The following is a 24,813-nucleotide window of genomic DNA, read 5'->3' on the forward strand; positions in this document are numbered from 1 at the left end:
GAGGACGTGGCGGCAACGGCAACAACGGAGGCGGCGGGCGCAACCAGCAGCATGGCGCCAACCAGGGCGCTCCAGGCGGACGTCAGGCTCCTCAGCCGGCCGGTCCTTGGGTCTGCTATAACCCTTGGCCCGTCCAGCAGTGGCCTCCTCAGCAGCAGCAGTGGGGCGCGCCATCCGCGCCTCCTCCACCGCCGCCCCTCCCCTCCGCAGGCGCACACTGCCTTCGCGCCGGCCCAGTACTCCACCGCGTCGCCAGGGTACGGGTACGGCTCCTGGGACGCGACCAGCCTGATTGCCGCCCTCAATCAGATGGCGGTTCAGGGGTCTTCCCCCTGGGTCATGGACAGCGGAGCGACATCCCACATGTCCTCCAACGACGGTATACTTCTTTCCCGTCTCCCGTCACCACCGTCCTCCATTACGGTTGGTAACGGACAATCTATTCTTGTCTTTAGTCGTGGCACATCTTCCTTACAAATAGCTGATCGTTCCTTTCATCTTGATAATGTTCTTGTCGCTCCGCACCTCACCCGTAACCTGTTATCTGTTCGACAGCTTACTCGCGACAATAATTGTTCAATTGAGTTTGACGCCTCTGGTTTTTCTGTTAAGGATCTCAAGACCAAGACAGTCCTCCTTCGGTGCAATAGCCATGGGGACCTCTACACCATTCCACATCGCATGCCACCTCGCTGTCACGTCGCTGTCGTCTCCCCAGAGCTGTGGCACTCCCGCCTTGGTCATCCTGCCCCTGCTGTCGTCGCTACTCTAAATAAGCTATCAGCTATCCAGTGTAATAAAGCAGCTCGCCGCATTTGTCATGCTTGCCAGCTCGGTAAACATGCTAGGCTGCCTTTTGCTAGTTCGGTCTCTAGTACATCAGCACCTTTTGAACTTGTTCATTGTGATGTTTGGACCTCTCCAGTTGCGAGTATTTCTGGTTATAAATTTTATCTTGTGTTAGTTGATGATTATACACATTATTGCTGGGCGTTCCCTCTTCGTCATAAATCTGAAGTTCATGAACACATTGTTCAATTTGTTGCTTACGCTCACACACAGTTCAGTTTTTCTGTCCGCTGTTTTCAGGCAGATAATGGCACCGAGTTCCTCAACAATGCCACCGCCACCTTCTTGGCTGGTCGTGGCATTCTCCTTCGCACCTCGTGCCCCTACACATCCGCTCAGAATGGCAAGGCTGAGCGCATGCTCCGGACTCTGAACAATGGTGTTCGCACGCTTCTGATTCATGCTGCCATGCCTCCATCCTATTGGATCGAAGCTCTCTCCACCGCTGTGTTCCTCACGAACCGGCGGCCATCCTCGTCCAAAAATAACGGTATACCATATCATCTTCTCCACCACAAGATGCCAGACTACTCCATCCTCAGGGTTTTTGGCTGCCTATGCTACCCCAACCTTAGTGCCACGACTCGCCACAAACTGTCTCCTCGCTCCACGGCATGTGTCTTCCTCGGTTACCCTCCATCACAGAAGGGTTACCGGTGTCTTGACCTCTCTACTCGCAAGATTATCATCTCGCGACACGTCATCTTTGATGAGACTCACTTTCCGTTTGCGGCCTCCAAGCCTCAACCGGATTCTCTTGATTTTTTGTTACAGGACTTACTTCCCGCGCCGGCCCCGTCTACCTCAGACGTTCGGCACTCGCGGACCTCGGTGGCGCCTGCCTCGTCTGGCTCAAACGATGCTGGTGATGCCGTCGATCCCGTCGGACTCGACCCTGCCATCCTGTGGCATGGCGCTGCTCACCGGCTGCCCTCGGCTCCTCGGCAGGCCGCGGCTCCTCCTCGGCAGGCCGCGGCTCCAGCACCTCCTCCGCCAGCAGGCGTTGTCGCCCCTGCCCCTGTCCGGCAGCGGTTCGGCATCCACTACGGTCGTCGTTCAGCTCCGCCGCCGGCGGCACCTTCGGCCCCACTGCAGCAGGCAGTGCTGCCCTAGGCTCCAGCACCGCAGGAGCCTCCTGCGCGGGCGACTCGTTCCCAGACGGGTTCCCTGCCGCCGCCCATGCAGCGGTATGGCTTCACCGCAGCGGCCTCCGGTCCGGCTTCTCCGTTGCCAGGCAACTCTCGCGCCGCGCTCGCCGATGCGAATTGGCGTGCGGCGATGGCTGAAGAATACAAGGCGCTCATGGACAATGGTACCTGGCGTCTCGTTCCTCGACCGCCTCGAGCCAACGTCATCACTGGCAAGTGGGTCTTCAAGCACAAGTATCATGCTGATGGCTCTCTGGCTCGTCATAAAGCCAGATGGGTCGTTCGTGGGTTCTCGCAGCAGTACGGCATCGACTACGACGAGACGTTCAGTCCGGTTGTCAAACCGGCCACCATCCGGGTCGTCCTCAGCATCGCCGCCTCTCGTTCCAGGCCGATCCATCAGCTGGACGTGAAGAACGCCTTTCTTCACGGCCATCTGAACGAGACCGTCTACTGCCAGCAGCCGCCCGGCTTCGTCGACCCGGCGGCTCCCGACTACGTCTGTCTCCTGCAAAAGTCCTTGTATGGACTCAAGCAGGCGCCCAGGGCGTGGCACCAGCGGTTCTCCGGCTTCATTCAGCGGTCCGGCTTCACTGCTTCGACCTCCGACACGTCCCTCTTTGTTTACAAAGCGGGTGCCGACATCGCCTACTTGCTGCTCTACGTCGACGACATCATTCTGACAGCCTCGTCGACTACGCTTCTTCGTCGCATCACCGAGCTCCTTCATTCCGAGTTCGCCATGACAGATCTCGGGGACCTTCATCACTTCCTCGGGATCTCTGTCACGCGTTCTGCTGCTGGCCTCTTCTTGTCTCAGCGCCAGTACGCTGTGGACCTGCTCCAGCGCGCCGGCATGGCTGAGTGTCACTCTACGGCGACTCCTGTTGACACTCAGGCTAAGCTCTCAGCTATGGACGGCGCTCCGGTGGCGGATGTCACTCGGTACCGCAGCCTCGCCGGTGCTCTACAGTACCTCACGCTGACTCGTCCGGATCTTGCCTATGCCGTTCAGCAGGTTTGCCTCTTCATGCACGACCCGCGAGAGCCTCATCTTGCGATGCTCAAGCGTGTCCTGCGGTATGTTAAAGGCACCCTGTCCACCGGGCTTCACATCGGCACTGGCAGCATCACAAGCTTGACTGCCTACTCCGATGCTGATTGGGCTGGCTGTCCCGACTCTCGGCGCTCCACTTCAGGGTACTGCGTCTTCCTCGGCGACAATTTAGTCTCTTGGTCCTCTAAACGACAGACTACGGTCTCTCGTTCGAGTGCGGAGGCTGAGTATCGTGTTGTTGCACACGCTGTGGCTGAGACTTGTTGGCTTCGTCAGTTACTTCAGGAGCTCCACGCACCCATCTCTTCGGCGACGATCGTTTACTGCGACAATGTTAGTGCTGTCTACATGACCGCCAATCCAGTTCATCATCGTCGCACGAAGCATATTGAGATAGATATTCACTTTGTCCGTGAGAAGGTTGCTTTGGGACAGGTTCGAGTGCTCCATGTTCCTTCATCTCATCAGTTCGCGGACATTATGACCAAAGGGTTACCTGTACAGTTGTTCACTGACTTTAGGTCCAGTCTTTGTGTTCGTGACACTCCCGCTTAGACTGAGGGAGGGTGTTAGAATATAATAAGCCCATATTGGGCGTATGGCCCATTGGCCTGTGTACATTGTAACCCTAGCCTATTAGGCTATATAATGAAGGCCACCCCCCCTGATTAGGGTGTGCGGTGTTACTCTACAGTAGGACACCGCAACTAGATAGGAAGGAAGACATGGCATGGTTAACAAATTCCGTGCCATTGTCAGCCTGAAAGCATTTAGGTACACAACCAAACTGAGTCTGAGCGTAGGCAATGAAATCAACAAAATGACCATATACTTCAGATTTCTGACGCAGCGGAAAGGACCAGCAATAATGAGTGAAATCATCAAGCATGACCAAATAATATTTATAACCCGAAGTACTAGGAACAGGGGAGGTCCAGACATCACAATGAACTAGAGCAAAAGGTTCTGATGTAATGGAAACTGAACTAGCAAAAGGCAGGCGCGTATGTTTGCCTAGCTGGCAGGCATGACACAATGAGCGTGCTGTTTTATTACATGTAATAATCGACATGTTTCTAAGGGAAGCGACGACGGAGTCGGACGGATGACCAAGACGGTGATGCCATAAGGTGGACGTGACGGCGAGACTGCAACTAGCAGCGGTGGATGGCGAAGCTGGGGAGATGGTGTAGAGGTCCCTGCTGCTATTGCAGCGAAGAATCACGCGTCCCGTCCATGGATCCTTAACAGAAAGAAGATTGCGCACAATGTCAGGCGCAACCAGAACGCTGTTGAGATGGAAGGAGGTGTTGGCTGTGGGAAGGATGGAAGTACCACGACTAACAACAGGTATAGAATGACCATTGCCCACAATTATGGATGAAGAATAAGGAGGAAGGCGGGTGAGTAATATACCATCCGAAGAAGCCATGTGAGATGTGGCACTAGTGTCCAGAACCCAGGGATTAGTACCCTGAAGCGCCATCTGGTCCAATGCCATGATGAGACCCGCCTAGTTCCATCCACCAGCTTGAGGACCCGGCGGAGGAGCAAACTGTGGCTGCTGGAGGTAAGCCGGAGTGGAACTCGGCTGGAACGAAGGCCGTGTGCGCCTGCTGCTGCGGAGGAGGAGGTCCAAGCAGCCCCAGCCCACGCCACGTCGGCTGCTGCTGCAGCGGACGGAACCAAGGCTGCTGCTGCTGCTGGCCGGGCAGTGGACCATAACAGACCCACGGACCAGACTGAGGAAGCATGCACGATCCACCTTGCTGATGCTGCCATCCACCTTGCTGCTGCTGCCAGCCACCACCACCGCGGCCGCCCTTCTTGGTGTTGCGGTTAGACGTGCTGCCGCCACCGCCGTTGGTACGGCCATGGCCGCCTTGTCCCTGTGCTGCACTAAAGCACGCAGAGGTAGAGCAACAAGCAGAGCCGCAGGCAGAGGAGCCAGAGGCATGAAGGGAGGTCTCAGTGGAAACCTTGCCTTCATTAGCTAGGCGAAGTTCCTTGAGGACGAGCTTCTGGCGTGTGGTGTTGAAGTCGGGCAGCGGCGTGGTGTCCGCGATGTTGTCTGCCGTGCTGGAGAAGCGCGGGTTGAGACCACGAAGGAGGTTGAGCACCAGCTGGGACGGCGAGACAGCATGGCCGACATCGCTCAGGGCATCGACGACGGTCTTCATGCGTTGGCAGTAGTCGTTGACGGAGAGGTCCCCCTGCCGCATAGAGAACTCCTCGTGCAGGAAGACGGCGCGGGGCTCCTTGTTGGACAAGAAGAGGCCCTCGATGGCGACCCTAGAGCTAGCACGCCAACTGTTCGCCGTCAATGGCGAGGTCTTGAACATCGGGGCCAGCGGACCCGAGGAGCCAACTGTGGACACATGCATCGTCCATGACCCACTGCGGATCAGCGGGGTTGGCGGGGACAGGGTCCCTTGCACGCCACAAAGCTCCTTGGGTTGTCCGTGGCTTCTCCCAGCAGCATGGTGTCGACTATGATGAGACTTTCAGTCCGGTCATCAAGCCTGCTACCATCCGAACTGTACTTAGTATTGCTGCCTCACGCTCCTGGCCGATTCATCAGCTCGATGTGAAAAATGCTTTTCTTCATGGTGACCTTGAGGAGACCATCTACGCACATCAGCCTGCTGGTTTTGTCGACCCGTCTACACCTGATTATGTTTGTCTGTTACAGAAATCATTGTATGGCCTCAAGCAGGCTCCTCGTGCGTGGCATCAACGGTTTGCCACCTCCATCTGCAAGCATGGTTTCACTGCAGCGAAGTCTTATGCTTCTCTGTTCATCTTCAAAGATGGAGTGGAGATGGCATACTTGCTATTGTACGTCGACGACATCATCCTCACAGCATCATCGCCCGTCTCAGCTCTGAGTTCGCCATGACAGACCTTGGGGCCCTACACCACTTCCTCGGCATCTCCATCACTCGGTCCTCTGATGGCCTCCACTTCACTAGTGCCACAAAGGCCTTTGGTGGTCTTATTGGCGCATACCACGATGGGGTCTTCGACTGGGGTGAAGTCGTAACAAGGTAGCCGTAGGGGAACCTGTGGCTGGATTGAATCCTTCACGATGGAAATGCCCTCGCCTACTTGACTAAACTAAGGACCTCAACGGAAGCTTATGTAGATCGACTGAAAAGACGATTCCATTTTCCTTCTTGTTTATCAATCACCAATCAAGACAAACCGGGCACTACAGTGAGACGTGAAAACACCCGATCCCATTCCGACCTCGATATATATGTGGAATCGTCTTGCGCCATATGTACTGAAATTGTTCGGGAGACATGGTCAAAGCCCGGGTTGAAGCCCCTAAAGGAGATTTCTTTCAGCCAACATCCAGCCTTAGTGGCCCCTCTCTGATAAGGTTTGAAATCAAAACGAAAAAAAAATGACAAATCTGGTCCGATGGCTCTTCTCCACTAACCACAAGGATATCGGTACTCTATATTTCATCTTCGGTGCCATTGCAGGAGTGATGGGCACATGCTTCTCCGTACTGATTCGTATGGAATTAACCCGACCCGGCGATCAAATTCTTGGTGGGAATCATCAACTTTATAATGTTTTAATAACGGCTCACGCTTTTTTAATGATCTTTTTTATGGTTATGCCGACGATGATAGGTGGATTTGGGAATTGGTTTGTTCCGATTCTGATAGATGCACCTGACATGGCATTTCCACGATTAAATAATATATCATTCTGGTTGTTGCCCTTGTCACAGAGACAGTATGCCGTCGACCTTTTTCAGCGGGCCGGCATGGCCGAGTGTCACCCCACGGCGACACCGGTTGACTCCAAGTCCAAGCTATCTGCCACCGATGGAGCTCCAGTTGCTAGCCCTTCAGACTACCGGAGTCTTGCTGGCGCTTTGCAGTACCTCACGCTGACTCGGCCGGACATTGCCTACGCCGTTCAGCAAGCCTGCCTCTTCATGCACGACCCGCGGGAGCCGCATCTTGCTCTGATCAAACGCATTTTGCGCTATGTCAAGGGCACTCTCGACGCCGGTCTGCACCTCGGCATTGGCAGCGTGTCATCCATCACGGCATACTCCGACGCCGACTGGGCTGGATGTCCAGACTCTCGACGCTCTACATCAGGCTACTGCGTCTTCCTTGGAGACAACCTGGTTTCCTGGTCTTCAAAACGGCACACCACGGTGTCTCAGTCTAGTGCAGAGGCGGAGTACCGAGCTGTTGCTCACGCAGTTGCTGAGTGTTGCTGGTTGCGTCAACTGCTTGAGGAGCTTCATATCTCGATCCCTTCGGCGACCATTGTCTATTGTGACAATGTCAGCGTGGTCTACATGACTGCCAATCCAGTTCATCATCGTCGCACAAAGCATATTGAGATTGACATTCACTTTGTTCGTGAGAAGGTGGCTTTGGGGCAGTTCATAGTGCTACATGTTCCCTCAGCTCATCAGTTCACGGACATTATGACTAAGAGACTGCCTGTACAGTTGTTTAATGACTTTAGGTCCAGTCTCTGCGTCCACTTCCCTCCCGCTGTGACTGCGAGCGGGTATTAGAGATATGTATAGTCTAACACATGTATATCTTGTTACTTGTACCCCAAGTTGTATCTTGACTATATATATGAAAGTCACCCCCCCCCCCCCCTAATTGGGTGTGAGGTGTTCCCCTAATTCTCTACATCTAATTCTCTACATTCAGTCACCTCAAATGTTGCCACTTAGCACCAATAAGAACCAATATTCCTTTTTAAATGTAAATGTAATGATGCTTACTAATGCCTATTTATCACTAACCGCTGTTCTGTGGGTTATGAGCATTAAGATAACTCATTAGCCAATTATCACATACCCTCAAGGAGAAAAATAGTACTTCACAAGATATCTTGAAAACTAGAAGCATACCCTCACGCGTTGTTGCGGGAATCGCGGATTAGTGGATTGCGTGGCATGTTGGCATGGGCAATAAAATGCTTGTGTGTCTTTGCTGACATGAACATTACAATTACATGTGCTAGTGGATTTTAATTACATGTGATAGTGCATTGCTGAGGTGGATAGCTTGCATGTTGAGATACATAGCTAGTGGGGTATAGGATTATAAGAGATATAGATATAGATATAGATACATTTAATGGAATTTTACTTCTACATAATGATAACTCAAATATCATGTATCAATCTTCACTGAAATAACACATATCGTGGATGTACCCCGGGAATGAATGACCTTGTTTTTACTGAGTGGTGGCGTCAAGCCTTGCAGCAGGTTGCTATACAAAATCGCAAGGTCTCAACATTGGTCATTTTGGTGGTATGGTGGACATGGAAACATAGGAATGGCTGCGTCTTTAAGGGCACTTCGCCTAATGTCAATAGAAACATGCAGTATGGTGTATGGGAGGGGCCAAAGGTCTAAGTAGCATATGGTGATAACTATGTTTGTTGGTCATTGGTCCTTTCTAGTGGTTTCTTTGGTGAGTCTACATGTAATTAACCCTGCCCCACTAGAGATTGTATGAGTCTAGTTAGACTCATTTCCTTCTTAAATATAATGATGTGCAGTTCTCCTGCGCTTTCGAAGAAAAAAAAAATTCTGTCATGGATGTGGTTGCAAGGCAACTCTTTTTTACTTGTTATGTCTAGAATCTAAATGGCAGAGACATGATGGTGCACCAGATGCCACCTTGTGTTCTAAAAGGAACAGTGTTTATGGAACTCCTCAAGAAGTACCAATTTACAATTTTGCTTACCTCTGGCAGTGCCTTGGTTCAATGCATTTCCGAGAGAAAGAATTGTCTGCATAATCCTTTTCAACTTGACTGAACCTCGTATCTATGGACATCATGACAAATACATGAAATTAATATAAGGATTTTAATATTAATTTTCAATCAATATAAAGTGCCTACCTCTTCTGCTGAAGAATTAACAATGTTCAGGTTCCGCTTAAGGTCAGAAACCTGAAAATAGTTAGAAAGGGACCAAATATTACAAAGGCAAAGCAAAAAAGTACAGTTCATGATTTGCAAGAAAAGGAACCAGTTGCCAAACCTGGGAACGGAATTGAATCTTAAATGAGAAAACTCTCAGCTTAGATTCTACACGTGGTACTTTCATAAGCTCCATAAAGAACTGCAGCACAAAGATGTACATCAGAATCCAACACATTATTCATACGTTTGTGTGTCTCGAATCACCGTATTATGGTTTTCATGGAACACTGACTTTCAATGGGAAGCCATCCCACAAAAGGGCATGTACATACATAAGAAGTTCTAACTTTAGATGTAAAGCAGTAAAACAAACTAAAGAAAACAAGTCACCTGCTCACATTCTCCAAGAACTTGCTTATCTCCTTTGTAACCCTGGTAATCATATCCCAAACATTATTGGTTTCAACATATAATAATGGTTTAAAATTAACACCAGACTAGAACCTGAGTGACCTTCCTACCTTTAGAAGTTCAATTTCATCTTTAGTTGGGGTGAACTTAATAAGGTTCTCCACCTGGTCAGCATCCAGGACAGTATGATCCAGAGCCAGAATTGCACTCTGTGCTCCAAAAAAGTGAAAGAAAAATAAAAAGAAAAAGAAAAAGAAAAAGAAAAAGAAAAAGAAAAGAAAAAAGAAAAGAAAAGGAGAGAAAGAGTGTTACTAACAAAGATACTAAGGGATTGTGTGGACAAAGGAACACCACAGATGCACTTCTTAATTCCTTCCAAATTACTTCCACTAGATGCAATTATACACGTCACACAACATTAGCTGTCCCACTAACTTCGCCACGTTAAGTACAAACTGCTTTTGACCATTATTATACTTCCCCACAATTTTTTTTTTTGAGAATTACTTCCCCACAATTATAGGCAGCTATAAGATGCATGTTTCAGTATGTTACACCGATAATAAATTAACAAAGTAAGAAAATAGTTGCGGAAGATAGAATCTTACCATTAGGTCAGGCAGTGGCATTTTGACTTTGGTAAGCATGATTCCACAATTGTTAGCCCGGCGAAGATCAATCTGCGATAGAGAACACATTGGATGAGAAGAAGTAAGCATGAACAATGAGGCACAGTGGTGGAGCTTGAGGATAAATACAGAGGGGGCCAAACATGAGAGTATACATAGTTTAGGGAGTGTTAGGGTGGCCATTATAAAGCTTCATTAACAGAATATACATAAATATTATAACATCCTCTATAGAATTGCAAAAATGAGAAGGGGGGAGGGGGGGGGGGGGGGGGGGGGGGGGGGGGGCATGGCCCACTATGGCCCCAATGAAGCTCCACCCCTGATGAGGCGTAAAGATTAAATAGTAGATACAGATGCCTACAATGGCATGCCAACAAACCAAGATGAAACAGGCAGAAGGGAAAAGAAAAACATAAGAGCAAAACAGCCACACGATAAACTGTTTTTTTTACAACACACGATAAACTGTTAAGTATCTTATGTAACGACTATGTGAATCTGGTACAAGCACTTTCAACTATTGAACTGATAAAATGTTGAAATACTAGATTTTAGGAGATGGCAGGAAAAAGGGACTTCAAAGGATGGCATATACCAAGAGAACTGTCCTTGGATACGTATACACATCTTTGTACAATGTAATACTGGTAGCAGTAGTAATCGGTATGAACTCTAATGCACGTGACCAGGACAATAGAAACAAGGGGAAAGGGATATGTCCTACCATAGTTCGTACAAGAAAAAAGAAACAGGTGTAAGTGCTAAGGAGTACTAATGTCCGTGTTCAACTAAAATAGTACTCCTATCCCAAAATATAAGGCGCACACGTACTTCGATATTCAAAATTCACTATGTTTGACCAATAATTAGTCTAATGATCATATGAAAAGTTTGTGCTACAAAATGGGTAGTTTATATCTGTATTTAGAAACACTTTGTAATGTCAAAGTGTGATATTGAAGACCACACAAAATCAAAGCACACTTATATTTTGGGATGGCGTAACATATATTGCAGGAAGTGATCTTCACAAAAGAAGATCAGGGCAATTGCACACTAGTTAAAGAAACTGGAGTGCAGAGAAATGCTATGATGGTAAAACAACTCACAAGATGAATTTTTTCTGGTTTCGACCCTGATGCACGACTGCCTGACTTTTCTGTACGCCTTGAATCTGAACTTGGCAGTACAGCTGAGAAAAGATTTTCTAGTTCTGACATATCGAACACAGGGGCTCTGTGCAGGTCACCCAAAAGACACATTAGTATGAAAATCCCAATTCATATGATCATTAACAAGTTTATTCAAGGTGCCAGTGAGGTACTTTAAAGTTTCGTCAGGCTTCTGTGACTCCGCCCACAGACTACCATGCATTGCTCTTGTTACTTTCACCCAATGAAGTGGCTTCAAATTTGACCTTCTGGACACAGCCTGGCCAGATTGAAAGTTCTTTGACATTGGACCTGCAGGAGGTGCAGGTCCACGCCCCTGTGGACCAAACAGTTTAGCATTACCGCCAGGAGGTGCTGGCGGGGGTACAATGTTACCAGAAGCTCCATGGGAGGGTGGTGGTGGAACAGGAGGTGATGGCATCGATTTGCCCATGGGGCTGGATGATTGTTTTGATGAATAGCATGGTGGAGGGGGTGGAGGTGGACTGGAGGTTGTTCCAGGTGGTGGAGGCGGAGGCGGTGCTGAAGCTCTGATAGGTGATAATGTTGGAGCAGGTGGTGGAGGGGGTGCAGCAGGCCTAACAGGAGATGAAGTAGATGCAAATAGAGGCAAAGGTGGTGCAGCAGGAGTAACAGTAGATGAAGTAGAAGCAAGTAGTGGAGGTGGTGGTGGTGCAGGAGGTCTACTGAGAGAGCACCCAGGTAGCGGTGGGGGAGGTGGGAATTGAGGTGGCCCTGACAGTTTAAGAGATGAACTTGAAGCAGGTGGTTGAGGTGTCAGCGGTTGTGGTGCATGAGCCCTAACAGGAGAAGGCCTAGGCACGGGTGGAGGCGGGGGTGGCACGGGTGGTGATTGTGGTGCAGCTGGTGCTGGAGGTCTGAATGAAATTGGAGTGACAGACAGAGAATATGGAGGCATATGATAAATACTTGAAGAACTAGAAACTGATGATGGCGGGGGCAGTGGGGGCGTCGGTGGAGCAGAAGTTGGCAACGATTCAATTGTGACACTAGTTGAGGATTTCTGATGATGTGTGGACAGATTAGTAGTTCCAAGTAACTGAAATGCCGATCGTCTCTCTGGATGAGATGGAAGGCCTACGACATGGAAACAGTTTAATTATAAAAAGAAAAAATACAAGAAAAAAAAAGTATTCTTAAAATGCATTACGACTTAACCTGAATTGTTGAGGGTAGGTTGAGATGAGTCTTTTGCTTCTGAAATCATAATAGAATCTGATACCAGCAAATCTAGTGGCGAGGGTGGAGGGGGTGGTGGTGGCATACCCTTTGTTACAACAGGAGTACCTGTCACATCCAAAGGTCAAAGTATTAAAATAAGGATTGTGGTAACATGAGGAATTGAGGATATGCATACAATACAAAAGAGTATCAATTAAGCTACACCTGTTGTTGTCCTACCTTTAGAAGTTCAATTTCATCTTTAGTTGGGGTGAACTTAATAAGGTTCTCCACCTGGTCAGCATCCAGGACAGTATGATCCAGAGCCAGAATTGCACTCTGTGCTCCAAAAAAGTGAAAGAAAAATAAAAAGAAAAAGAAAAAGAAAAAGAAAAAGAAAAAGAAAAGAAAAAAGAAAAGAAAAGGAGAGAAAGAGTGTTACTAACAAAGATACTAAGGGATTGTGTGGACAAAGGAACACCACAGATGCACTTCTTAATTCCTTCCAAATTACTTCCACTAGATGCAATTATACACGTCACACAACATTAGCTGTCCCACTAACTTCGCCACGTTAAGTACAAACTGCTTTTGACCATTATTATACTTCCCCACAATTTTTTTTTTTGAGAATTACTTCCCCACAATTATAGGCAGCTATAAGATGCATGTTTCAGTATGTTACACCGATAATAAATTAACAAAGTAAGAAAATAGTTGCGGAAGATAGAATCTTACCATTAGGTCAGGCAGTGGCATTTTGACTTTGGTAAGCATGATTCCACAATTGTTAGCCCGGCGAAGATCAATCTGCGATAGAGAACACATTGGATGAGAAGAAGTAAGCATGAACAATGAGGCACAGTGGTGGAGCTTGAGGATAAATACAGAGGGGGCCAAACATGAGAGTATACATAGTTTAGGGAGTGTTAGGGTGGCCATTATAAAGCTTCATTAACAGAATATACATAAATATTATAACATCCTCTATAGAATTGCAAAAATGAGAAGGGGGGAGGGGGGGGGGGGGGGGGGGGGGGGGGGGGGGGCATGGCCCACTATGGCCCCAATGAAGCTCCACCCCTGATGAGGCGTAAAGATTAAATAGTAGATACAGATGCCTACAATGGCATGCCAACAAACCAAGATGAAACAGGCAGAAGGGAAAAGAAAAACATAAGAGCAAAACAGCCACACGATAAACTGTTTTTTTTACAACACACGATAAACTGTTAAGTATCTTATGTAACGACTATGTGAATCTGGTACAAGCACTTTCAACTATTGAACTGATAAAATGTTGAAATACTAGATTTTAGGAGATGGCAGGAAAAAGGGACTTCAAAGGATGGCATATACCAAGAGAACTGTCCTTGGATACGTATACACATCTTTGTACAATGTAATACTGGTAGCAGTAGTAATCGGTATGAACTCTAATGCACGTGACCAGGACAATAGAAACAAGGGGAAAGGGATATGTCCTACCATAGTTCGTACAAGAAAAAAGAAACAGGTGTAAGTGCTAAGGAGTACTAATGTCCGTGTTCAACTAAAATAGTACTCCTATCCCAAAATATAAGGCGCACACGTACTTCGATATTCAAAATTCACTATGTTTGACCAATAATTAGTCTAATGATCATATGAAAAGTTTGTGCTACAAAAATGGGTAGTTTATATCTGTATTTAGAAACACTTTGTAATGTCAAAGTGTGATATTGAAGACCACACAAAATCAAAGCACACTTATATTTTGGGATGGCGTAACATATATTGCAGGAAGTGATCTTCACAAAAGAAGATCAGGGCAATTGCACACTAGTTAAAGAAACTGGAGTGCAGAGAAATGCTATGATGGTAAAACAACTCACAAGATGAATTTTTTCTGGTTTCGACCCTGATGCACGACTGCCTGACTTTTCTGTACGCCTTGAATCTGAACTTGGCAGTACAGCTGAGAAAAGATTTTCTAGTTCTGACATATCGAACACAGGGGCTCTGTGCAGGTCACCCAAAAGACACATTAGTATGAAAATCCCAATTCATATGATCATTAACAAGTTTATTCAAGGTGCCAGTGAGGTACTTTAAAGTTTCGTCAGGCTTCTGTGACTCCGCCCACAGACTACCATGCATTGCTCTTGTTACTTTCACCCAATGAAGTGGCTTCAAATTTGACCTTCTGGACACAGCCTGGCCAGATTGAAAGTTCTTTGACATTGGACCTGCAGGAGGTGCAGGTCCACGCCCCTGTGGACCAAACAGTTTAGCATTACCGCCAGGAGGTGCTGGCGGGGGTACAATGTTACCAGAAGCTCCATGGGAGGGTGGTGGTGGAACAGGAGGTGATGGCATCGATTTGCCCATGGGGCTGGATGATTGTTTTGATGAATAGCATGGTGGAGGGGGTGGAGGTGGACTGGAGGTTGTTCCAGGTGGTGGAGGCGGAGGCGGTGCTGAAGCTCTGATAGGTGATAATGTTGGAGCAGGTGGTGGAGGGGGTGCAGCAGGCCTAACAGGAGATGAAGTAGATGCAAATAGAGGCAAAGGTGGTGCAGCAGGAGTAACAGTAGATGAAGTAGAAGCAAGTAGTGGAGGTGGTGGTGGTGCAGGAGGTCTACTGAGAGAGCACCCAGGTAGCGGTGGGGGAGGTGGGAATTGAGGTGGCCCTGACAGTTTAAGAGATGAACTTGAAGCAGGTGGTTGAGGTGTCAGCGGTTGTGGTGCATGAGCCCTAACAGGAGAAGGCCTAGGCACGGGTGGAGGCGGGGGTGGCACGGGTGGTGATTGTGGTGCAGCTGGTGCTGGAGGTCTGAATGAAATTGGAGTGACAGACAGAGAATATGGAGGCATATGATAAATACTTGAAGAACTAGAAACTGATGATGGCGGGGGCAGTGGGGGCGTCGGTGGAGCAGAAGTTGGCAACGATTCAATTGTGACACTAGTTGAGGATTTCTGATGATGTGTGGACAGATTAGTAGTTCCAAGTAACTGAAATGCCGATCGTCTCTCTGGATGAGATGGAAGGCCTACGACATGGAAACAGTTTAATTATAAAAAGAAAAAATACAAGAAAAAAAAAGTATTCTTAAAATGCATTACGACTTAACCTGAATTGTTGAGGGTAGGTTGAGATGAGTCTTTTGCTTCTGAAATCATAATAGAATCTGATACCAGCAAATCTAGTGGCGAGGGTGGAGGGGGTGGTGGTGGCATACCCTTTGTTACAACAGGAGTACCTGTCACATCCAAAGGTCAAAGTATTAAAATAAGGATTGTGGTAACATGAGGAATTGAGGATATGCATACAATACAAAAGAGTATCAATTAAGCTACACCTGTTGTTGGATGCTGTCCTGATGGTCGTTTTGATGTAATTTGGATTACACCAGTAGAAAGATTTGATACTGTGGTCGAGGTTACAGTTGAACCACAACAATTCTCAGCACTTCCAGCATGGTCTTCCAACAGAGCTGTAATTCCAAGGGCTGAAGGCGCGCTATTAAATCTTGGACAAGCTGAAAGTGATCTAGGACTGGAGTAGCCAGAAAGAGCAGAGCATGAACTAGAAATTGGAAATCGCTGTGACATAATTATAGTGGGTGAAGAGCGTTGACCTGAACCATGTTGCTCATCAAGTTTAGCATTTTGATCCTTATGAACTGGTTCAATAGATTTCATGGTAGAGGGAACAGCCTTTTCTAGTGAAATTGACTGTTCGGCGTTACTGTCAACCTTGTGAACTAGAGAGCCTAGATTTTCTTGGACAACAGAAATTCCAGTTTTGACTTCAGATTGTTCAGAATTAGTGGCTTGCTCCAACAAGATCAATGTCTGTCGACCAACACTTTCCAGTTTGTTCACACAGACTGTGGCGTCTTCAACTTTGCTTGGTTCTTGTTGAACATTGTCATAATGCTTGTTGATTGGAGAGATTGAACCAAGCTCTAATGATTCTGCTTCTTTCTTACTTGGAGACAAGAATCCTTGCCTCAGCTGAATATTTTCTGACGAAGTAAGTCGCTGGAAAAGCTGGACTGCAGCATCCCCTGTCGGATCTAGCCAGTCCACATTGCTGAACATCTCTTGAACCTTTGCAAATGCTTCAATCGGTAAACCCCCCTTCTCTCCTATACCTGCCACCTCCATGGGACCTAACTGATTGGCAGTGTCCACTTCTGAAAGAAGAACCTTTAACCAGAGAACAAAACAAATTATAAACTTTTGCATAACTTATAGATAAAAAAATCACTGATTCACTGCAACAAATACATACCTCAGCTCTGAATTCCTTTGGGAATCGATCTTTGGCATCCCACAATATATCGATTTCATCACGGTTTAACATCAGAATGTTAGATCTGATAAAGGCTGTATTGAACATTACTCGGAACATCATCTCTTCTCGTTCTTGATCAGCATCAAGGCTAATGCATTCAAGGACAACATCACCTTGAATATGGCAGTGGATGTCAATCTTAATCAGTTCACAGTCTGCCTGGGTAACAGAAGTAAACTTCAATGACTATTACAACTCGAGAGAGAGCCATGGCATGCCATATGAGAAAATCTAAAGAATATAATTCAGCAACTTTATGTGTTCTCACTCTGCATGCCAGATACAAAACAATGAATTTGCCAGTTCTGGAAGCAGAAAGTGGTAAAAAAAACTAACCTTCTTGTAAAGCCTAATGTATTTGCTCCTTTTTGGTGTTGCAAATAGCACCTTAGGTGTGTTACTTGTAGCAAGTAAAGGATCTTGTCCATAAATACGGAATATTGGTCTACATCCTCCCTCTTCATTAAAGCCTGGAATGTTTCTTAGTATCACACAGTCTAAAGTAAGGGCCCGGTCCTGAGGTGGCCACTCTGAGCTCACGTTCCTCCGAGATATATAATGTAAGTACCTTATCTGAGAAGGCATAGGATTCAATGGTGACAACAACTGAACCAGCTCACGAGGAGCTTGCCTGTAAATCATTTCCAGTGTCCTCTGCTCACCAATAAACTGCTTTCTGTACAACAGCAGTCCTGCTAACATGAATGCAAGTACAGCCCAGCCACCACGCTCACAATGCATTATTAAGACATTTTGCTGGCCCAAAGAGAGCCAACTCTCCCCTGACCTCAAGTAATGATGAATCATTTCTATTGTAAGTAGTGGGCATCCCTCGTATTGTCTGGGGTAGTCCATAACTACCATATCATAGCTTGATAATATATTCGCCAGTAAACTTTGACTGTCTCCATCCCGAAAGTTGAAGACCATAAATGAAGCATCAGCGAAGTGGCTCCGAAGTTGTGCAACAATGTCACGAATATAATCCCGGTACTTATCATCATCGAAGACATCAGTTGTGAAGCAAGAATCAAACACTACAAATGCACAAGATAGGGACAAGAAACATTTTAGTAGGAAGCCAATAAAACTTCACCAAATGAATTTTTGAAATCAAGTCTTGTAACACCATCTGCACAAATCTCAGCGCATTTTGGAGGGCTAATGTGCTGGATCTACTAACATGTACGAGTGGATTTGTATTTTCCCCATAAATCTTGACACGAGAATAGGAGACGATAACATTCATAAAACAAAGGAATATAGTGGAGAGCAACAAAATATAATCCAGATGTTCCACAGTATACTTTGCAAATTATAAACTTCAAAAAGAAACAAAATGCACGCATCACAAGCCATTGCTATGTTTAATAATACTTTAACCAACAAAATCAGCTGCAATGACTAGCTGCAATTTGCTTTAGAAAAAAGTATATAACAGTACACTAAATATAACTGGGCTTCTCTCTGTATTCCTTTTTCACAGTGAAGTTTTGCTAGTCACAAGCTTGTTGAACATAAAAGGGCTAGTTAGTAAGCCATACGAAAATGGACATACCAACATTTTACTGATTGTTACAATTAGCAGGCCCTGACTCATGTTCTATTCTAGTACTCCACCAAAGTCAAGAGCACCAAATCTGTAGTGCCCTTCTTGGAAACTTTATTTCTTTTTGTGTGTGATTCTTATTGTTTGTCCCTGTGACATCTGTGACAAGTGAGTGATGCATCTTAATTAGAATAAGTAATTTTTTATTTCAAATCATACACATTTATTCCATGTCAAATTATCTGAAGTTGTCAGGTTGGACTTCATTGCCACAAAATTTCAGAAAGATGGACTTGTCTCAAAAGCCTACATTATCTCCTACAGGATACAAGTTTTGGTTACACAAAAACTTTCCATGTGCCCAAATGTGTCTAAAATGAAAATAAATGTATGTGACTGTCTTTGAGACCACAGGCCTGCCTCGATACAAGATTCGGGTCCACCTCATCATGGTCAGTCACAAGACTGAATGGTAAAGCTTTCTCATGAGACACAGGAAACCACTTGTGCTGCAACAATGACGGAATAGTAAACAAAGACACCTTGCAGACCACTCTTACTAAGTAACAAATGGACAGAATTCATTCCATAACAAATTCTAATCCAACAGTATCACTTGTCAGATGTTTCATCAACTCCGGAAAGGCATGTTAGGTTGGCAAATTGGGTAGCTGCCCCGCCCCCACAAATTAGACTTTATTTGGTCATCACTTTGAGATCCATCAACCCCATAGGGTCAAGTGAACCTACCCACCCCTCTATCACACTCTGCCCATCAGCTCCTTTGCGCCGGCACCACCTCATCCTCCAGTTCCACACCACAGCCTTTCATACCTATCTCTCTCAAGCAGATCAGTGTCTGCATGTGGTGGTGGAGCACCCCGACAAGCGGCAGATGGTTGCAGCCATGAAGATCCTAGAGGAGCTGCAGTGGGCACATAGAGCTAGATACTGCAGTGTGTGGCAATTGCGCACAGTGCGTGGAGCACCCTCGACAAGCGGTAGATGGGTGCAGGGACAAAACACCTGGCCATGCTGCAGATCGGCGTGTGGTTGTGTTGGTGCACACAGCTCACAGCTCCAAGTGCTACTCAGTAATTTACTGAGCAGCAGAGCAGCACTGTTTGATACATCTCTTATCTCTCTAATTTTCTCTCATCAATTTAACTAGGTTTCAATGATTGCGCATTTTAAATGGGATTGTGAAGCATTTGATTATTCAGTCCTTAATCTACTTTGCATGGAGCACAGGGCTGCAAGGTGATGCCAGGCACCACACCAGCTCCGCTTCTTGTATGAATGCTCAACCCATAATGTCCACTCGGGCATCGAGTCAAACAAGTTAATGTAAATGGATTGAATGGTGCTCCTATGCACAGTGCATGGATCGCTCCATGGTTGAACCATGCCCATCCTTGAGCAGTTAGGCAAGTCTCAGTGGGGGTTTCGTGACCCAATTTCCAAGGCTCCCATGTGTTGGAAACATTGTGGACTGGTTTCATTCCCATGAAACTTCCTATGAAACTTTGTTCTTCTCTCTCTTCATCAACATTGTGCCATGTCAGCATATTTGCTAAATTGTTAACTTATTTAATGCTCATGAAACTCTCATGACAGCCCCCACTGAGACTGGCCTTAGCAATCCAAAACAAAAGAAGTAATGCCTGGTAGGCTAACCTCAATACACTCAACCATATTGCGCGTGGCAACACAGGAGGCAATGCAACTAACAACACTGTAGACAAACAGTTGTTTCGGTACAGTGTCCTCCAAAGCAATTCGGAAACTATGGCTTAGAAGGTAAAAATTCTGACTCTATAACAGCACGTCCGCTGAAGTAGCGTTGCTAAAGGTCGATTGTCGCTGAAATTTCCTCAGTCTGATCTCAACACAGACTCTCACCAGAAGGAAGTGAAAGACATTTGCACGACAAACCAATGAGGGGGGAAAACAAACACCGAAACATTTCTAGTAACGCCGCATTGCCATGACACATTTACCACGGCATTTGATAATGGAAACGAATATCAGACCACCACACAGAGAGCATTCCCCTGCGAAATAGACACTGGCATTGACAAGGTGGGGGGATTGGACGGGGTAGACGCACCATAGACGCGTTCGGTGATCTCAAGGAGCCCGTCGGGCGGCTTGCGGTAGAAGAACTTGCGGAAGAGCGCCATGCCGCGTCTCCCGGATCCGCCACCCGCGGGGCCCTACCACCACGAGCCTCGTCGCGCCGACAATGCCATGGATCCCCGTCCTGGCACAACGCGCGGCACAACACGATGCGGGGTTGCCACCGCGTGAAGGTAAAGGAATCGCGAATGCAGGTGCACGCGGGTCTGGCGCCTGTGGCTGGCGCACGACGTTGCTTCGACCCAGCGCTAGGGTTTGCAGCCTTCCGCCCCTTGTCCTCTTCTTCGCCTCCCCTGCCTTTGGTGTGAAGAGGAACGGAGAGAGTTTTTTTTGTGTGTGTGCGCGCTTCTTTAATGGTGTTTTAGGTGGGGCGTTTGATCTTTCGGAGTGAGCTAGATTGGGCGAGATGGCGTTTGTTGCCTTGTGTCCCTGTTGCACTCGAGATGAAGGCGACGCAGCTGTCCTTTTCCCATTTCACTTTTCATTTTTTTTCCCAGTGTGCTGCAACGTGGCAGTTTATCGTAATAAGTGTCCAGGGGAAGCGACTTTCAGGCCATTAGCTGAAATTTTGCTTAGGCGGATGTTTATACTAATTTATTATAATAGAAAAATATTATTTGTTTATTAAAAAGTATGGTGAATGCTTTGGCTACACTCTGTCTACTCGCTCTCGCTCGCTGACATGGTGGGCTAGGGTTGGTATTCACTAGCAATAGCCTTCCCACGTCTAATTATCGAGGTTTTAAATCTCCGGCTAAAGATATTTAACGGATGACCTCTATAACAGCTATAGTTAAGGCTAAATGGGGAGACTAAATGAGGTTATAGCAGACTATAGCCACTAAGTTCTATTTAAACACAAATAGCTTGATCGGCCTCAAACAGCTATAGCTAGAGATTTAAAACCTTACTAATTATGTTGCTCTCTAACTTCGTCACTTAGACCCTGTTTGATCCCTGCAGATAATAATTATCTATTAATAATTATTTCTTTTAGATCCATACAAATATAAATAACTAGGTGATTCCTCACGACGGAAATTCCTAAAGAACACATGCTGGTCCGTACATGAAATGCAAGAAATAGAGACCAATATTGCTTAATTGTGTAAATCATAGTTTGGATATAATAATCATATTATGTTGCTGCAGAAATTGAAGGAATAATTTTGACAAAAGTAAAGAATCGGCTTATTTGGTTAAAGAACATGTAGTACTATGTGTTGCCAAAACTGAAATCGCGTTGGAAGGAATGCATAGAAGTGTTTTTTTAGTGAAATGCATATAACGGCGTGTTTAGTTGGGGAAAGTTTGGAATTTGGCTACTGTAGCATTTTTATTTTTATTTAGCAATTAGTGTTTCATCATGGACTAATTAGGCTCAAAACGTTCGTCTCGTGATTTCCAACCAAACTGTGCAATTACTTTTTTTCGTCTACATTTAATGCTCCATGCACGTATTACAAGATTCGATGTAATAACTACTATAGTATTTTTTGAAAAGTTTTTTTTGAACTAAACACGGGCTAAGTGTTTTTTTGCTTTAAAAATGCAAAGAGCTGTCATATCCTCTCTGCTCTGGCTTGGTTTGGCTCTCTCCTGGATGCTCGTAGTTGTAGTACCTGGGCGAATAAAGTGTTGTGCAGCGTTATCCTACTTTTTTAAAGAAGCAATTTGGCATGTACTTGCAATAGAAAATAATCAACTTATTTGATTAGAGAGCACGTAGAGAGGGCTGGTTTAGCACAGCTTAGCTTTACTAGTAAAGCTATTTTTTTTGGAAAACAGCTTCATGAGCAAAGCTGAGCTGTGTCTGGAAAAACTATTTGATGAAACAACTTTACCAACAGCTTCATGCATGGATGGGAGAGAGAAATGAAGAAGAAAGCTAAAATAAGATAAGTGTTTGGTAAATAAAATAGCTCACAACAGCTCGTGAAACTATTGTAAGCTTTGTCAAACATGCCCTAATAATGTGTTGCCAAAATCGAATTTGCCAAAAGTAGAAAGCAATACAGGAGTGCTGTCAAATAGTTTTAAAAAAGTGCTGCAAATTCCGATGTGAGTATACTCAGCCGGACACTATACCACACAGGTGGTACACATATCATGCATATGCGCACACCATGGTGATATAACTCGAGTTGCTCACAGATCAGGGCAGATGGTGATCGAAGGGAATCGGTTGTTTGCTGCTGAAAGATGAGAAGACAGTCGGCGCTAACAATGCCAGTGCTTCTCGTCGACGTCGGATCGCTACGGCCATGCACATAGGGATGGCCGGACAGTCTTGGTTGGAGAGTGAGGAGATGATCGAACCCGGCCTTGTTGGTGCATCCATGCCCATCTCGATGCATGCAACAGCCGCTTGGTGTAACCGCTAGCTTGCATTTGCTGAAGGTAATAGAAACATATCAGGCTGCGTTTGGAACAAAGGATTTTCGTAGGAAAATCAAAGGAAACAAAAACACAGAAACGGGAGGACGGTAGAGCGTTTGGAACACAGGAAAGTAATCTTTCCTATCCTATGGAATACTGTAGCTTCTACGCAGTTTCACGGGAAAGCAAAACTCCACTCCAGTCTCTGGTTTCTGATTCATTCGCGGAAGCCCGAGGTGACGACGGCAATAATTCATCAGATACATGGTTGTCTGCTGCTAAAAGCTGGTGGATGAGTAAGTGCATGGGTCCCACAATAGTAAAAAGAGCCTGGTAACTACCGATGTGTTTTTATAAAGATCATCATTATGTGTTAAGTAACGTTTATCTACCATATGCTTTGCAATTTCTATGTTATAAATTTATGTGTTCCAAACAATCTAAATTTTATGTTCCTGTGTTTTGAAATCCCGTAGTTTTTCACTTTTTATCATATCTTATTCCTGCATTTTTTCCTATTCATGTGTTTTGGATTCCTTCGTTCCAAACATGCCCTCGGCCTGTTCGCTGAGTCATGTTTGACTTATAAGTCATACTTTTTTAATTAGCGAACAGTATTTTTCTCTCACACCAAATCAGCCAACAGTACTTTTAGCCATGGCTTATCAGTCAAACAAGCCCAAACGAACAGGGCGATAGAAACAAATGAATCTAAACAATCAATGTACACCCTACTTATTAAAGGGCAGACCCAGTGCCAGAGGCTCCCACATGAGTGGGGTCTAGGAAAGGGATAAACCGAGACAAGCCTTTCCCCCGCAAAATCTGCGGAGAGGCTTCTTTGAACCCACGACCTGATGACTCAGTAAGACAGCTCTCACCACTGCACCCTTCTTATTACGTGAAAGAAATAATCAGAAGGAACTAAAAATCCACAATTCAGCATATAGTACAAATAGTACCAGCTACTCCCTCTGTCTCCCATTGTGTGTCGTTCTAGGAGTGCTAGTAGATGTCCAGATTCATACAATATTTAATGCACCTGTACATCCTTCATGTCTAGGTTCAGATACTTGTTTGCTGCACAAGTACAGAGCCAAAACGACTAACATATGGGGACGGAGGGAGTACATGATTTAGAGGACGGATCGAAAGCTACTATGCCCGAGGAGAATTTTTATTTATTTTTAATACTTTTTGTAAACTAATTTAAAATCTAACAGTGTTTAATTTTTTTTTCAAAACTAACACTTTTGGCCGCGTCTATTGCCATGGCGCGGCGAAACGCCTGTGCTGCGCTATGCATGGTGGCGCGGCAAGAGAGGTGACGTGGCGACGACCGGACCGCTAACCGGTGACGTGGCAGGGTCTGTCGCGCCACCGATCTTGGCGCGGCAGTGACGCGCCACGGCGCATGGCACGGCAGGACCTGGACGCAGACAGAAGACCAGCTGCTGTCAGTGAGGATCGGCAGCGACACGACCATGGACCCTGGCTTCGCGTCGCAGCTGAACGACACCTGCAGCTCTGACCCCAACGCCTTCGCCTTCCTCGACCCCTCGCCGGTGGGCTTCGATAAGGCCTTCTACCGACCAGGTGCTCTACTCCGACATGATGTCGCGCAGCATGGTCGACTACTACGCGTCCAACTATGGTGCCTTCTTCGGCGATTTCGTGGCGGCGATGACCAAGCTTAGGAGGATCGGGGTCAAGACGCCGGCCACCGATGGCGAGATACGCCGGGACTACCGGTTTTCGAACTACTTGCTAGTTAATCTCGCCGGCAGTGCTGCTGTGACGTATTGAAACGAATATGAAGTAAATAAATGGAGTCCGTGCGCAAGTTGACAAGTTTCGGACATAAGTTCGACATTTGTTCGACATAACCAACTAAGTTTTGGACGACATAAGTTTCGGACATAACATTTGTTCGACATAAGTTTCGGACGATAATATTTGTTCAACATAAGTTCGACATAACCAACTAAGTCCCAGGAGTGTAAAGATCCCTCGGAC

The 24,813-nt window shown here is 46.2% G+C and overlaps 1 protein-coding gene across 1 annotated transcript in view; it reads right to left on the reverse strand.

Moving 5' to 3' along the window:
• Window positions 1-20,816, reverse strand: part of LOC136499769 (formin-like protein 6) — a 42,572-nt gene extending 21,756 nt beyond the window's left edge. Inside the window, exons 1-18 of the mRNA XM_066495303.1 lie at window positions 20,390-20,816; window positions 17,067-17,767; window positions 16,668-16,889; window positions 15,730-16,582; window positions 15,502-15,630; window positions 14,475-15,420; window positions 14,260-14,386; window positions 13,124-13,195; window positions 12,622-12,724; window positions 12,383-12,511; window positions 11,356-12,301; window positions 11,141-11,267; window positions 10,008-10,079; window positions 9,510-9,608; window positions 9,379-9,420; window positions 9,107-9,187; window positions 8,965-9,015; window positions 8,806-8,887 (exon numbers count right to left, since the gene is read on the reverse strand). Of these exons, the coding sequence (XP_066351400.1) occupies window positions 8,806-8,887; window positions 8,965-9,015; window positions 9,107-9,187; window positions 9,379-9,420; window positions 9,510-9,608; window positions 10,008-10,079; window positions 11,141-11,267; window positions 11,356-12,301; window positions 12,383-12,511; window positions 12,622-12,724; window positions 13,124-13,195; window positions 14,260-14,386; window positions 14,475-15,420; window positions 15,502-15,630; window positions 15,730-16,582; window positions 16,668-16,889; window positions 17,067-17,767; window positions 20,390-20,462 (4,855 nt within the window). The 5' untranslated portion in view covers window positions 20,463-20,816. The remainder of the gene's footprint in view (window positions 1-8,805; window positions 8,888-8,964; window positions 9,016-9,106; window positions 9,188-9,378; window positions 9,421-9,509; window positions 9,609-10,007; window positions 10,080-11,140; window positions 11,268-11,355; window positions 12,302-12,382; window positions 12,512-12,621; window positions 12,725-13,123; window positions 13,196-14,259; window positions 14,387-14,474; window positions 15,421-15,501; window positions 15,631-15,729; window positions 16,583-16,667; window positions 16,890-17,066; window positions 17,768-20,389) is intronic.
• Between the last annotated feature and the right edge of the window lie 3,997 nt (window positions 20,817-24,813).

The sequence above is a fragment of the Miscanthus floridulus genome, chromosome 13 (assembly GCF_019320115.1).
Source record: "Miscanthus floridulus cultivar M001 chromosome 13, ASM1932011v1, whole genome shotgun sequence".
In the NCBI taxonomy this organism is placed as follows: Eukaryota; Viridiplantae; Streptophyta; class Magnoliopsida; order Poales; family Poaceae; genus Miscanthus; species Miscanthus floridulus.